The sequence below is a fragment of the Oxyura jamaicensis genome, chromosome 33, assembly GCF_011077185.1.
Source record: "Oxyura jamaicensis isolate SHBP4307 breed ruddy duck chromosome 33, BPBGC_Ojam_1.0, whole genome shotgun sequence".
Lineage (NCBI taxonomy): Eukaryota > Metazoa > Chordata > Aves > Anseriformes > Anatidae > Oxyura > Oxyura jamaicensis.
The window spans coordinates 283035-296382 of NC_048924.1; the positions used below are offsets into that span (position 1 = coordinate 283035).

The window sequence follows — 13348 nt, forward strand, 5'->3', positions numbered from 1 at the left end:
GGCACAGAAACGGCTCCGCAGCGGGACCGGGCGGGGGGGGGGAGGGGCCGGCGGCGACCAAGGGGGGACCGTGGGGACCCGGGGAGGAAGAACGGCGGGGACCGGGGGGGAGCGGAGCCGGGGCTGGCGGGGCCCCCCCGCGCACCCCCGCGCGTCTCCTCCCTCTTCCTGGCGCTCGGCGCTTTCCGCCGGAGCGGGGCCAGCCCCGGGAGCCCGGCCCGGCCGCGCCCGCAGCCGCAGCCCGCGCCGCCATGGAGTGAGGGCCCCGCGGCCCGGCCCGGCCCGGCCCGGAGCGGCGGCTCCGCGAGGTAACGGCACCCGGGACGGGACAGGGGGAACGGGACGGAGGCACCGCGGGATGGAGGTGGGGGGGGCGCGGGGGCCGCCGGCTCCGCGGTCCCGGGGGCACCGGGCGGGGCCGATCCCGAACGGGAAGGGGCGAGCGCGGCTCGGGACCCCCCGGGGATGGCGGCGGGACCGGGGCCGTGGAAGCCCCGGGCCGGAAGGAGGCGGCGGGGGCCGGGCCCGGTGAAGGGGGAAGTCGGCGGCTGGCTGCGGGGCCTGTGCCCGGCGGGACGCGGCCCGGTAACGGGGCCTTCCCCGGGCCGGTAACGGGGGCAGGGAGGGAGCGGGGCCGGGCGGCAGCGCCCTCCGGTAAGTCCCCGCTTCGTGGGGGCGGCCGCGGGGACGGGGGGGAGGGAGCAGGCCGCGGCCCGGGGGGGGGGGGTAACGGGGCTTGGCGGGGGGGGTGCCCCGGCTCCCACCGCCCCAGCCCGGTGCCCGCACCCCGTGCAGCTCCGTGGGCTCCCGGTCCCTGCTGCGGGCAGCGGGGCTGGCAGCAGGCCCCGGGGTGCGGGGCAGAGCCCGCGGGACGAATCCTGCGGCTGCCGGGCCCCCGACACCGTCCAGAGCGGGGCCTGGTGCACGGAGCGGGGCTCCCCGCAGGAAAACCCAGCGGCTTTTCAGCCCCCAGCGTCGGGAGAGGCGGCCGCAGCTGCTGCTGGGCTCTGCAGGTGCCTGCCCGCGTCGGGGGGCAGGACGGCAAAGCAGGGGCCTGCAGAGGAGCTCCCCGGGGTGAGCCCACCGGAGCCCAGCCCGCTGCTCGTGGGGACGGGGACAGGCAGCAGTGCCGGGGTCCCTGCAGGCTCTTGGCAGCCCCAACGCAGCTGGAAGCCCGGCCCGTGCTTGGCGGGGCTGCCAGGCCCAAAGTCCAACGCGGGGCGGCTGCCAACAGCGAGAACAGACTGGGCCGCTGGCACCCCGTCTTGGGGTGAAGGGTGCGTGAGGCAAAGCGAAAGCACCCGAGCGCAGCCTCGCAGGCGCCTCTGGGGACAAGGGCTGCGGCAGGTCCCCAGGGGTGGGAGCCGAAGGCCCAATCCTGCCTGGATTCCCCGCACTGAGTCACACCGAGGCTGGGTCAGCTGGGGAAAGCCCTGCTCTTCTCTCGCTGAACCAGGAGGGCTTTCGCTGTGGGGGGGCAGAGGGCTCCGGCCAGTCCGTGCCACCGCACGGCCTCCGCAGCATCCTCCGCGCTGTGTCCCATCGGTGCCGGGACCGAGGTCCCGCATCCTCACCTTGGACAGCAAACGCCGGCAGCGTCTGCCTCCCCAGCAGCACGGGGAAAATGAGGCGTGTCGAAGGCGGTGACAGCAGCAGGCTGCGTCCCCATGGGGACGTGGGAGGGAGGCTGGTGGCAGAGCCAGGTGTCCTGAACTTCAAGCACTGGAAAATCTGAGCGACTGTCCCTGAGAAAGTCCCAGGGAAATCTCTGCTGCACCTTGCAGAAGGCAGAGGACTGTGTGCGTCCGCCAGCCACCGGGGGACGTGTGCTTGGGGGCTGGGGGTGGAGGGGAGCCGGGTCCCTTGCGGGGTCCCTCACAGCCCCGTTTCCCCTCGCACAGCAAAGAGGTGGCACCAAGAGGTGGGTGCTGCTCTCGTGAGCTGCTAGTGGTGGACGGGTGACAGCGGCGGGACGCTTGGCAGCTCTCACTTCTGGGATGTGGACTCGGCTTCCCACTGCCCGCGGAGCGAGCAGAAAGCCCATGCTGGGGAGCGGGGAGGTCAGCGAGCCCCCTTGGGTGCCAGGGCCCGTCCTGCCTGACCTCCTGGCACCGCGTCCCCACTGCCGTCAAGGACGAAGCCTGGCGGGGTGGGGAGGTAGGAAGAGGGGGCTCGGGGCGGAGCTGCCCCCCTGCGCCATATCCTGCGCCGCCATTGAGCTGCAGGCGCCTCGCGGCCACGGGGTTTTCCCAGGCAGCAGCTCCCAGCCCCGCACGCAGATGGCCCAGCCGCGCGGGAGGGGGCCCTGTCCGGGGCTGCCTCCACCCGGTGCCTTTTCGGGGGCACGGAGCCCCGCTAGCGGGGGATTTGTGCGTCTGTGGCGGCGTGGGCACGCTGCCCGCGGAGCTGGGAGCTGCGCCTGTCGGCACGGGCGAGTTGCAGGGCTGGCGGCCCGGGGCTGGAAGCTGCGGCGGTGGCTGCCTTGCCCAGGGGCCGAGGCAGTGTCCCCGTCTCACAGGAGGGGTGGCCTCGTCCTGAGGCCTGGGTCTGCGTCCTGGGGCCTGCCACAGTGCTTCCTCTTCTCGGCGCTGCAGATATGTTGATAGGGCAAACACCACGTGGCCCACCAAGCGCCAGCTGGTACTGCAGAGTGCAGGAAACCGGGGCGCCGGGCACGCCGGCCCTTCTCAAGGAAACCTCGGCCAGGGCATTGTTACAGGAGCACGGGCTTGGCAGGGAAAGGCTGTTGTGCAGAAGGAGCAGAGGAGGAAAACACGGAGTTATGGAAACTGCAGCGAGGACGGGAAGGAAGCGCGGCACGGCTGGGCTCGAGGAGCTGCAGCGATTGACGCCAGGAGGGGACGGGGCCGTCCCCTGCCGCGAGCTCCTCCAAGCTGGCCCTGGGCTGGTGGGGACGAGGAGGAGCGCGGCGTCTCTGGCAGCCTCGCAGCAAATTCAGGCATGCCCAGCTCACGTTCCAGGTTGCTGCGTACAAGCCAGCAGCTGCCTCCCGGCGCTAAGCAGAAATACAGGTTTTAACGAGGGAGGGGGACGGGGACCGGGCCTCTGAGGATCACAGGATGAGGGACTGCTCTTCCCTCCCGTCTCTATTCCCTGCGCACCAGCAGCTCTGACCTCTCCTGGTCCCTGCCTTGCAGGGTCCCTGGGGGGTGGCAAGGGGAAGCAGCAGCCGCTGGTGGGTTTCCCCGGCCGAGCGAGCAGTGGAAAGGCCCCGGCCCCAGCTGCAGCAGGTGCCCTGTGGGGCTGAGCTGCCTGCTGAGCACTGGGTACGTTTCCCCGGCCGGTGATCCCTGCAGGGTCCGTCGACCCCAGCAGTAAATCATCGAGGTGGGTTTGTGCCAGCAGAGTCAGGAGCAAATTCGCTGCTGGGAGGCCCAGGCACAGCACGCAATGGGGTTGCTCCTCCGATGGGTGTGGGATCCCAGGGGCTCGAGCACCTCGGGGGCTCCCCTTGCCTGGCCCCGGTGCGTCCTGGCCCCAGGAGCAAAGTCAGGGGCGAGCGGCCTCGTTTGGCGGCCGGCAGCGGGCCACAGTTGTTTTGCACTCTCTGCAATGTTGCCCTAGTGACGTTGGCTCCCTTCCCTCCGCATGGTTTCTCAGAGTCTCCGGCAGCTCCACCTCCTCCCTGCGCCTTGGCTCTTGCCGCGCGGCGAGGACCCGCTGGGGAGAGCAGCCGGCCGCAGGCGCACGTGACGCCTCCCCCTCGCTCGGCTGTTTGCTCTCAGCCCCAGCAAGACGCGCTGGCCCGTGTCCCGCAGGCTCCCGGTCCTCTGAGGGCCGGAGCCTCGCGTCCTGCTGCAGGATCCGGCCTCCGCCCCGGCCGGGCGAGGGGCAGCTGGCAGCGAGGTGCGTCTGGGCCGGGCGGCGCCGTGGCTCCTCACCCCGGCGAGGGGTGGCGCGAGGGGAGCGGGCTCTGCGGCGGGGCCGTGGGATGGAGGACGCGAGGGTGGCGGGGAGGAAGGGAGCAGGATCTTGGGAAGCAGCCCGGGAGGCTGGGCTGCGGAGGCGGGGTGAAGTCCGCAGGCTTTAGGCGCTGCTGGAGGGCGCGGGGTGTGTCTGTGCCAGGGAGGCACCGCTGGGGTTGCGAAGCCCAGCCTGGGGGTGGTGGGAGCCTCCAGGTCTTCCCCGAGGTGTTTCCTGTCTCTAGTCATCGAGCCCTCTCCTTGCTTTCCATGGAATCTGGAGACTGGTTTGTGGGGTGGCTGAGGCATGCCCTGGGAAGGTGTTTTCCCTGGGGGGGTGGCTGGGGAGGTTTTGGGGAGCAGCTTGGCCACCTGGCCTCTGCAGGGCTGGGGGTCAGGGCTGTGTCTTTTTCCTGAAAGCACCGCAGCAGAGCCGTTCCAGCAGGGGCTTTGTGCTCTTCTTGCTCCTGGTGGCTTTGCCATCTCTCCTGCGCCGAGCTCGGTGGTGCTGCCTGCCACCCCGTGTGTGCCTGTGCCCATGGAGGAGGCTCAGGGATTCCCCAGAATTGCAGGAAACCGAGGCACGAGTGGGCTGCCAGCCTGCCAGGATTGCCCAAGATGAGGGATGGGTGCTTCCTGCTCCTCCTCTCCGCGCAGCCCCGGCCGTGCCAAGCAGCAGGTTCAGACGGCGGAGGGACGGGGCAGCAGTGCTCAAAGGAGCCTTCAGGACCGGGGCACAGACCCGTTCAGTGCAGAGGACAGGGTTGTGTGGGGTGCCTGCAGTGCATCCCTTCTCCCCATTCACCTCCCGTTTCCCTGCAGGTAACGGTTCCCAAGATGTCCCTCTGGAACATCGTCTCCCACATGCCGCCGGAGGAGTTCAGCAGCCTCTTCGCGGAGTTTCCCCGCAGCCTGCGCTGCCTCCTGGCCGACTGGCTGGAGAACCAGCCCTGGTGAGTCCCCGGCTGCCCCACGGGGCTCTGCCCTGCCCCTCACCGCTCCCGTGCGCCCGGGACACAGCTGGGGAGCATCCAGCTGCCCGCAGAGAGGGCTGAGCCCCCAGCCAAGGGGGCCTCAGCCTGGCCAGTGCCTGAACGTGTGGGTGCTGGTGCCGGGCTCCGTCCACGGCCCCAGGTGAGGTAAGTGAGGGCGCCCTGTGCATCCGCGCGGGAGCAAGAGGAGATGGGGCCGCAGGTGGATGTGCTGGAGGCGCAGCTCGTGGTGGGGCTGAGCGCCCCGATCTGGATGGGAAGGGAGCTGGGCAGAGGGTGCAAGGTCAGGTGAGGCTGGTCGGGGTCTGTCGGTGCCCTCAGCACCCCAGCAGGGTCTGGACTGACTCAGTGCTGCATTCGCAGTGGCAATAACCATGGGCGCAGCCTGGCCAGCACCCCTGGTTTGTGCCTAGACCATAGAAATAGCAGCGGGTTAATTAGCAGCGTCAGGGTCTCACCCAGGCGTCCCCAGGAGTGGCCTCAGGAGCTGTTTCTCCTCCGCACAGCGTGATGACCGGGTTGCAAACGGGCAGGAAATTTGGCACAAAGGGGCTTGGCCACATGCAGCCCCTGGGGCAGTGCCGCAGCAGCGGGTGAGGGGCCACTCCAGGCCCCGTGGGGGGGGAGGGCAGCGGAGGGTGGGTGGCAGCTGGGTGTGTGTGTGGGAGAGGTTTCAGGAGATGACGTCCTCTCCGATGAACCTCGTGATCTCGCTCAGAGTGCCGTTCACCCTCGCTCACAGCTGTAAATTTCCCCCAGAAGTCCAGCCGGCGCTGGGTGACGTGCCAGGACAGCAGAAGCACCGATGTCCCCTTCCTCCCCGGTGCGTGCTCACGGGGAGGGCGGAGGCTTTGTGCCCACCTGGCCCTCTCCCCTTCTCCCCAGGGAGTTCATCAATGGCTCCGACGCCTTCTGCACCAGCGTGGCCAGCGGGATGCTCTCGGCCATGCTGGAGAAGCTCCGCAGTGCCGCCAGCAGCGATGGGCAGCAGTGCCAGATCCTTCAGCAAGTCAGCAGCATTGAGGTGCGCGGGGGGCTGGGCGCGGGGCCCCGAGGGCCGTGTCCTGCCGGGACGGCAGCTAGCAGCCACGGGAGGCAGGATTATTGTCATGCCTTGGGTTTGCTGCATCAAACACCATCGAAGGCGCCGATGCTCTGAGCCAGTCCCCTCTCGAGGCCGGAGCCGTCCGTGACTCGTGCGGACTCGGTGCCGGCGGTGGGGTTTTGTGGGTGCTTCGGCAGGACGGGGGAGCTCATCCGTGTCCCGGGGCAGCCCCCAGCTCATCACAGCACTCAGGCCCTTCGTGGCCACGATTCCTCCCTGCCCTCTGGACGCCGCAGCTTCCCCTTGCAGGACATGTCCCCATGTCCCTGCAGCCCCTTGGTGCCCAGGAGCTGCCCCCGCAGGGACCCCCCGAGCACGTTGGCACTCGTGCAGCCTCCTCGCCACATGTTCCCCATTTTCTGCTCGAGCGTTTGATTTCTCCTTCCTCTGTGCGGTGTTTTGTGCCGTGTTTCCTCCTGCCGCGTGTGCATGTGTACACTGGGTTTCTTTTTCTGGGCTCTTTCTCTGTTTACTGAGACCTCCGTGAATTGCTCTCTGTCTCTCTTCCTCCCTCTGTGATTGCAGATTAACCCCTCTGCTCTCTGTCCTGCCAGTGGAGCTCTTAGAGTAAGGGCTGAACGGTGCTCGCGCCCAGAGCCCAGTTCTGGTTGAAAACCCTGCTTTTTGGTAATATACAACATTTGGGAAGGGGTCAGTTTTAGTCATAACTTCTGGGGAACCGGGTGACTTTCATGAAAAATGTTGCTGCTGGCCTTTGAAAATAGGCAGATGTTTCAGCGTTGTTTTTTTTTTTTTTTTTTTCCAATATAAGTTACTCAAGAAGAGCCTCCCTCCTCCCATTGTTCCTCATCCCGTAACAGCAAACCCTTTTCCCTTCCAAGCCCTTTGTTGTGGGAGTGCGCTGGGTGGGAGCGTGGGCTGCGGGCGGCGGGAGCTGGGTGCTCTTGCTCAAGACAAACATGGCCAAGGAAGCAGCCGGGGCAGGCACGGCCCCTCTCCGGGGGGGGGGGTAGGTGCTTCGGGACGGGGCCGTGACGCTGCGAGGCTGCAGCTCTGTGCTGCCGCAGCATCTCGGGAGACCGAACCCAGGGCTTTGGTCCCCCAAACCCCGGTGCTGGTGCGGGGCCGCCGGCAGCGTGTGGGACGCGGGGTGGGCACAGGGGGCCAGGGGCGTGTTGCGGAGCTGCCGCCTGGCCCGCAGGGGAAGCCGCCCAGCGGGCCGTCCAGCGGTTCGCGTTGCTGTTTAGGGAAGTAGCTAATTTGGGAAATGTGCGAAGGCCGGAGGAGCTGGCGCAGGGTGCAGGGAGCTGGAGCCAGCTGGGAAATTCCTCTCCCTGGGCTTGGTGGAAAGCGCTGATTCACCCGGGCCAGGGGTGGCCGGGAACGTCTTCGCCAGGTGTAGGGCTGGTGCCTCTTGAGGGGATGCTTACCGAAACAGGGAACTGGGGGGTGGGTTTGGGTTTAATTTAAAGTTGCTTCGCATTTTGCATGCACGGTTTAAAACTGGGAAAGTTTTAAAGGTTTTTAATTTATTTTTTTCAAGTTTTTAAAGTTTTAAACTGGTCGTAAAGCTGGAAATTGGTTATGTCACAAAAGCGAGTCAGCCACGGTCTCTCCCACGTGGCTGGCCGTGAAACTGCAGAGACTGGCTCAGTGCTCTTCATGGTGGGCTGGGGGCCCAAAGCACGCAAACGGGACAGGCTGGGGGTGGCGAGGCACACGTCCTGCCCTGCTAACACCCACGGCCTTGCTCCCCCCAGAGCACGTACCGGCGGGACCCGCTGCGGCTGGTGGCTGTCCTGAAGGCGATCCTGGAGGGCGAGAAGGCCGCCGTGCTCAAGAGGGTGCGTGGCTCCTGCCCCCTGCCGGGGCAACCCATGGCCGGGCCGGCCCCAGACCCCGCTCACCCCCCTCTCCTCACCCCAGGACCGCCACCTGCCCCTCAGCTTCCACCGGCGGCAGGAGGAGCTCAAGTTCAGCCTGGGCCTGCAGCGGCTGCAGCACCGTGTCCGCGAGGTCCAGGCACTGCGGGAGCGCAGCTCGCAGCTGCGGGACGGCTCCGCAGGTGAAGGGCCGGGGCGGGATGGATCCGGCCGTGGGGCATGGTGTGGGTCTGCCGTGGGGCACGGCGGAGAGCGGTGTGCCCCAGGGCGCCGGCAGTGCCACGCGGGTGCAGTCCGGTGCTAACAGGTCCGCCCCGCTCCGTCCTCCCCAGCCTCTCTGCCGCTGAACCCACAGCTGAAGACAGAACCCAAAGCCCCGGAGAGCGTGAGTGGGGCTGGGGCAGTGGGGCAAGGCGGCAATCCTGCCGGGGGGGGACAGGGCTGAGGAGCACGAAGCAGCTCGGGGGGCATGGGGCCAGTGCGGGGCTGCGGGCTCTGCCGGGGACACGATGCCATGCAGAGCCCGTGGCTGGTGCTGCCCCCCAGGAGCTGCCCACCCTGATCCTGGAGGCCACAAAAGAGCTGGAGGTGGCCAAGCAGCAGGTCCTGAAGAGGATCCAGATTTGGAAGAGGCAGCAGCAGCTGGCGGGGAACGGAGCGCTCTTCGAGGAGAACCTAGCGCCGCTGCAGAAGAGGTGGGGTGGCGATGGGGGACCCGCAGCAACCCTCCTGCCCCATCTTCTCCCCTGGGAACAGGGACCCTGCTGGCCTGAGGAGCTCCGGGATTGCTGTGGCCCTGTTTTTTGGCTCAGGGCACCCTTTCCCCATGATTTCCTCGCAGGTGTGAGAGCCTGGTGGAGGTTTATTTCCAGCTGCACCAGCAGGTGATGGCAGCGAGCGCAGAGCTGGGGCCTGAGCTGCTGCCCCGGCTCCTGGAGCGCTTCAACGAGGTTTTATCCAGCCTGGTCAAGAGGTAACGGACAGGGAGGGTGCTGCAGGGGCAGAAGGTGGATCTGCAGAGGCTGGTGGCAGAGCTGGCTGCCCTCATCACCGTTGCCACCCCTTGCTCCCCCAGCTCCTTCCTGGTGGAGAAACAGCCCCCGCAGGTGCTGAAGACCCAGACCAAGTTCCAGGCAAGCATCCGGTTCCTGCTGGGTCCCCAGCTGCTGAAGGCGTCCACCAAGCCCTACATGGTGCGGGCTGACATGGTGACGGAGAAGCAGGCGCGGGAGCTGGCACTCAGCGCCTACGGCAACACCCTGAGGTGAGCGGCCGGCCAGCGCGGGGGTGAGGGGGCTGCGCCCCCGCTGCGCTGCCCTGACCCCCGCCTCTGCCCAGCGAGAGCACGGGGGAGATCATGCACAACGTGGTGGCCCTGGAGACCAACCCCACCAGCGGGACCTGCTGCGCCAACTTCAAGAACGTGGTGAGTGCTGCTGCCCAGGGGCTGTACAGCAGCTCCGGGACAGGCTCGGGGCTGCGCTGGGATGTTGGGAGGACCCCGCGAGGGCTTTGTGGGGGTCTCAGGGCTGTTGGTTGCCTGGGGGTGACTCCTGGCTCTCCCCTTCCTAGCTGCTGAAGAAGATAAAGCGCTGTGAGCGGAAGGGGTCCGAGTCGGTGACGGAGGAGAAATGCGCCGTCCTGTTCAGCACCACCGTGGCCCTGAGCCCCAGCAACCTCACTGTGCACCTCCAGGTACCGGCCCCTCTCCTTGGCAGCACCGAGCCTCCCTCAGGCACCCAGGTCCTGCCGCCCCTCGCAGCCCTGGTCCGGGCTGGGATGGCCCTGGGGCGGCCTCAGGACTGTGGGAGGCTGAGCCCGGGCTGAGGGGAGGGTGCTCTGAGCCCAGGTCCTGTCTCTGCCCATCGTGGTCATCGTCCACGGGAACCAGGACAACAACGCCAAAGCCACCGTGCTGTGGGACAACGCCTTCTCGGAGATCGTGAGTGCCGCGAGCGAGGGCTGTGGGGAGGGGCTGGGCGAGGGAGGACCTGCCGGGGTGCCAGGTCTGGATCCAGCTCCAGGATGAGGTGACTTCAGGGCTGGGCCGGGGCAGTGGGCGATGTCCCGATGCTGTCCTGATGCTGTCTGGCTCCGCCATAGGACCGCGTGCCCTTTGTGGTGGCCGAGCGGGTGCCGTGGGAAAAGATGTGCGATACTCTGAACCTGAAGTTCATGGCAGAGGTGCAGACCACCAAGGGGCTTCTCAAGGAGCACTACTTCTTCCTGGCCCAGAAGATCTTCAATGACCACAGTGCCAGCCTGGAGGACTTCCAGAGCCGCAGTGTCTCCTGGGCCCAGTTCAACAAGGTTACTGGGAGGGCTGGCCGGGGTGGGCAGGGGCCAGCATGGCCCTGGGGAGCTTCACACCCCCCTCATTCCCCAGGAGATCCTGCCCGGCCGGGGCTTCACCTTCTGGCAGTGGTTTGACGGAGTCCTCGACCTCACCAAGAGATGCCTCAAAAGTTACTGGTCGGACAGGTGGGTGCTGGGGAGGCCGAGCGGGGTGTTCACGGCTGTTCCAGGGCCAGACGCAGGGAGTTCTGGGTCCCATCCTGGCACTGGCACGCTGTCCGCCTGTCCTTTCCTCCAGGCTCATCATCGGCTTCATCAGCAAGCAGTACGTCTGCAAGCTCCTGAGCACAGAGCCTGACGGGACCTTCCTGCTCCGCTTCAGTGACTCGGAGATCGGGGGCGTCACCATTGCTCACGTCATCCGGGGCAAGGACGGTGAGACGGGGGCACGGGGGCTGCTGCCAGCACCGCCAAGGGGAGAGCGAGGTCACCGTGGCACGGGGATGCTGGGTGTTACGGGGGGCAGGCAGTGGAGCACCGTGCCGTGTCACCCGCAGGCTCCAGCCAGGTGGAGAACATCCAGCCCTTCTCTGCCAAGGACCTGTCCATCCGATCCCTCGGCGACCGCATCCGGGACCTGGGGCAGCTCCGCAACCTCTACCCCAACATCCCCAAGGACCAGGCGTTCGGCAGCCACTACAACAGTGAGTGGTGGGAGCAGAGGGGCCCTGGCCTTGGGGCTGCCCCGGCTGCAAGGCTGTGGGGAGAAGCAGGGGGGGGCTGCGAGGGGGGCGGAGGGATTTGGGTCCTGGGTCCTGCTGGCCCCAGGGGCTGCCAAGGCTGGCGCTGCATCGCCCCGCACACGGTGGTGGCTCACAGCTGCTTCTCCTCTCCCCACAGAAGAGCAGACGGGCAAGGACGGCCGCGGCTACGTCTCCACCGCCATCAAGATGACGGTGGAAAGCGAGAGGTGGGTGGGTGCAGGAGGCTGTCGGCGAGCCCCGATGGAGGTGTGTGCACGGGCAGATGACAGCGGCCGCCCCGAGCATCGCTGCTGGGTGGGGGGATTTCTGTCTGGGGGAAATGGGGAGGTGCTCGTGAGCGAGGAATCTCCCCGGGGAGCCCAAGCCGCAGCGGAGCCCAGCTCCACGCGAATCCCACCCTGATGTCAGTGCCCCCAGCAAGCGCTGGCTTGCACACGCGCCTCCTCCTAGACTGGACCTGGCGGTGCAGGAGTCCTGCCTGTGCTGAGGGGTTTCGGTGCACTTCTGCAGGGACCAGCAGCCCCAGAGCACTGCGGGGGGGGGCCCCGAGCCCCCCCAGGCTCAGATGTTCAGCCTGCCCGTGCTGCAGCCCGAGCTGCACCCCGAGAACCTGCAGTCGGTGCTCAGCCCCATCTGGTGAGTGCCTGCCCAGGGGCAGGGGCAGCTCTCCGGGCACATGCTGGGAGGGGAGGGGGCTGCCCTGGAGAACGCCCTCACCTGCTGCCCCCCCGTCTGCACTCGCAGCCCCCCTGCTGCCTTCTGCTCCCAGTCCATGCCCAGCTACCCCGCGGGTGAGAGCAACATGAACATGATGGTCCCCGAGGGCATCGGGTCCTCCTTCCCCAGGTAGGAGCAGTGCCACAATTGGGGTGGGGACAGGTGGGACCCCCCACCTCCCCCCAGCATGGCTGGGCTGTGTTTCCTCCCCCCCCCCCCAAAGTGCTCCTGCTCCTCCCCACAGCACCTCACCGATGCTCTCATCGTCACTGGTCTTGGACCCTGCGCTGCCCCGCTGCCAAGACCTTGCCTTCAGGAGCCCTATGTAAGAGCTGACGCGTGGCTGGAGGGGGGCACCCTGCCCTGCCCCCCCTTCCCCTGGTCTCAGGGCATGCACATGGGGGATGGGGGGGCAGAGGGGGGCACGTCCCCAGCTGACCAGTGCTCCCAGTGCTCTCCCCAGCTGGTGCTGCCCATGAGGAGACGCACTTCAGCCCCCAAACCAAACACTTCTCTCCTGCATCCTGGGGCTGCCAAGCACCACAGGGGAGGGAGGCTCCCCCTCCATCGGCCCCCTCTCCCCCCTTTGTCCCCCAGGAGCTTTATAACCAACCAGTACATGCCCGGGGAGGCCTCCCAGCTGCTGCCCGGAGGACCCTCGCCGGAGCCACGGGATGAGGAGATGCCTGAGCTGGCCCCGTTCACGCCGATGGACGCGCCGCTGCAGAGCTCCCCAAGGTGGTAAGCACGGGGGGGCCGTGGGGTGCCTGGGGGGGCTGCCCTGGGTCACGCTGCTCCTGCTCTCCCCCAGGATGGCGCCCAGCATGGACCTGCCGCCCGGCTCCGAGTTCGACCAGTTCCTACAGGAGATGTCCCTGGACAGCCCCGCGCTGTGCCCCCCCTTCACGCCCCCCCTGCAGCGCAGCGGATATCCCAGCCCCAACGCTTCGTGCTGGGGGCTGGGGGAGTCCCGGTGGGATGACAGCGTCCGGCCAGGGCACGCGTGAGGGGGCTGCGGGGGCCGTGGGACTGAGAGCCCCGACGCAGCCTCGTCTGGGCTCATGGACTTGACACCATTTGCGCTGGAGTGGGAACTCTGGCAGGGGAGGGGAGGGAATTTTCCGGGGAGGGGGCAGCACTTCGGGTGACGCCCTGCCCCCCCCCACCCTGTGTATACGCTGCACTTTGGAGCACGGAGCCGCTGCCTGCCCTTGCCGCTGCCAGCGGGGGCCCTGACCCACGTGGGGGTGCCCCCAGCCTCGCCGCCAAGCTCGGTGCCCCCAGCCCACGCTGCCGGGCTCGGCCCCCCGCGGGGGCCGGGATGAGTCAGCCGCGGGGGCGAGAGGCGGCAGCGGGAACCGGGGGGCTGAGCGTGCCAGCCCGGTGCTCGGCAAGGCCTCTGGCTCCCCGAGGGATGGGGGGGGGACAGAAGGACCCCCCCACACACACACACATCAGCCCAGCTGGGGGCACAAGCCCCTCGTCCACCCGGGACTGGCACCTGCTGTGGGGTTTGTGAGCTGCCCTGCGCCCCCCCCAGCCTGGAGGAGGGTCAAGGCAGGGAGAGGGGAGCCTGGGGGTGTGGGGGCAGGAAGATAAGCCATAAAATAAAGTTTTATTCCAAAATAACAAAATAAATAATCTACTGTACACGTTACAAAGGAAGAGTCGCTAATGCTCTAAAAAGACACCACACAGTCCTAACGGG

At 67.6% G+C, this 13348-nt stretch overlaps 2 protein-coding genes across 7 annotated transcripts in view; one reads left to right on the top strand and one right to left on the bottom strand.

The window, feature by feature from the left end:
- Positions 1-13348, top strand: part of STAT6 (signal transducer and activator of transcription 6) — an 18775-nt gene that overhangs the window by 173 nt on the left and 5254 nt on the right. Inside the window, exons 1-22 of one of the 6 annotated variants that reach the window (XM_035308960.1) lie at positions 128-308; positions 4746-4876; positions 5801-5939; positions 7742-7825; positions 7908-8046; positions 8197-8249; positions 8411-8559; positions 8706-8837; positions 8940-9128; positions 9203-9290; positions 9437-9559; positions 9714-9806; positions 9968-10174; positions 10251-10345; positions 10458-10594; positions 10717-10863; positions 11060-11129; positions 11434-11559; positions 11668-11769; positions 11885-11965; positions 12238-12381; positions 12452-13301. In XM_035308960.1, the coding sequence (XP_035164851.1) occupies positions 4761-4876; positions 5801-5939; positions 7742-7825; positions 7908-8046; positions 8197-8249; positions 8411-8559; positions 8706-8837; positions 8940-9128; positions 9203-9290; positions 9437-9559; positions 9714-9806; positions 9968-10174; positions 10251-10345; positions 10458-10594; positions 10717-10863; positions 11060-11129; positions 11434-11559; positions 11668-11769; positions 11885-11965; positions 12238-12381; positions 12452-12647 (2610 nt within the window). In that variant the 5' untranslated portion in view covers positions 128-308; positions 4746-4760 and the 3' untranslated portion in view covers positions 12648-13301. Of the gene's footprint in view, positions 1-127; positions 309-475; positions 655-1865; positions 3868-4745; positions 4877-5800; positions 5940-7741; positions 7826-7907; positions 8047-8196; positions 8250-8410; positions 8560-8705; positions 8838-8939; positions 9129-9202; positions 9291-9436; positions 9560-9713; positions 9807-9967; positions 10175-10250; positions 10346-10457; positions 10595-10716; positions 10864-11059; positions 11218-11433; positions 11560-11667; positions 11770-11884; positions 11966-12237; positions 12382-12451; positions 13302-13348 lie in introns of those variants that run through there. The other 5 variants (XM_035308961.1, XM_035308963.1, XM_035308959.1 and 2 more) reach the window with 5 other exon arrangements.
- NAB2 (NGFI-A binding protein 2) overlaps positions 13312-13348 on the bottom strand; it is a 3610-nt gene continuing 3573 nt past the window's right edge. The window contains exon 7 of the mRNA XM_035308955.1: positions 13312-13319. Within this exon, the coding sequence (XP_035164846.1) occupies positions 13312-13319 (8 nt within the window). The remainder of the gene's footprint in view (positions 13320-13348) is intronic.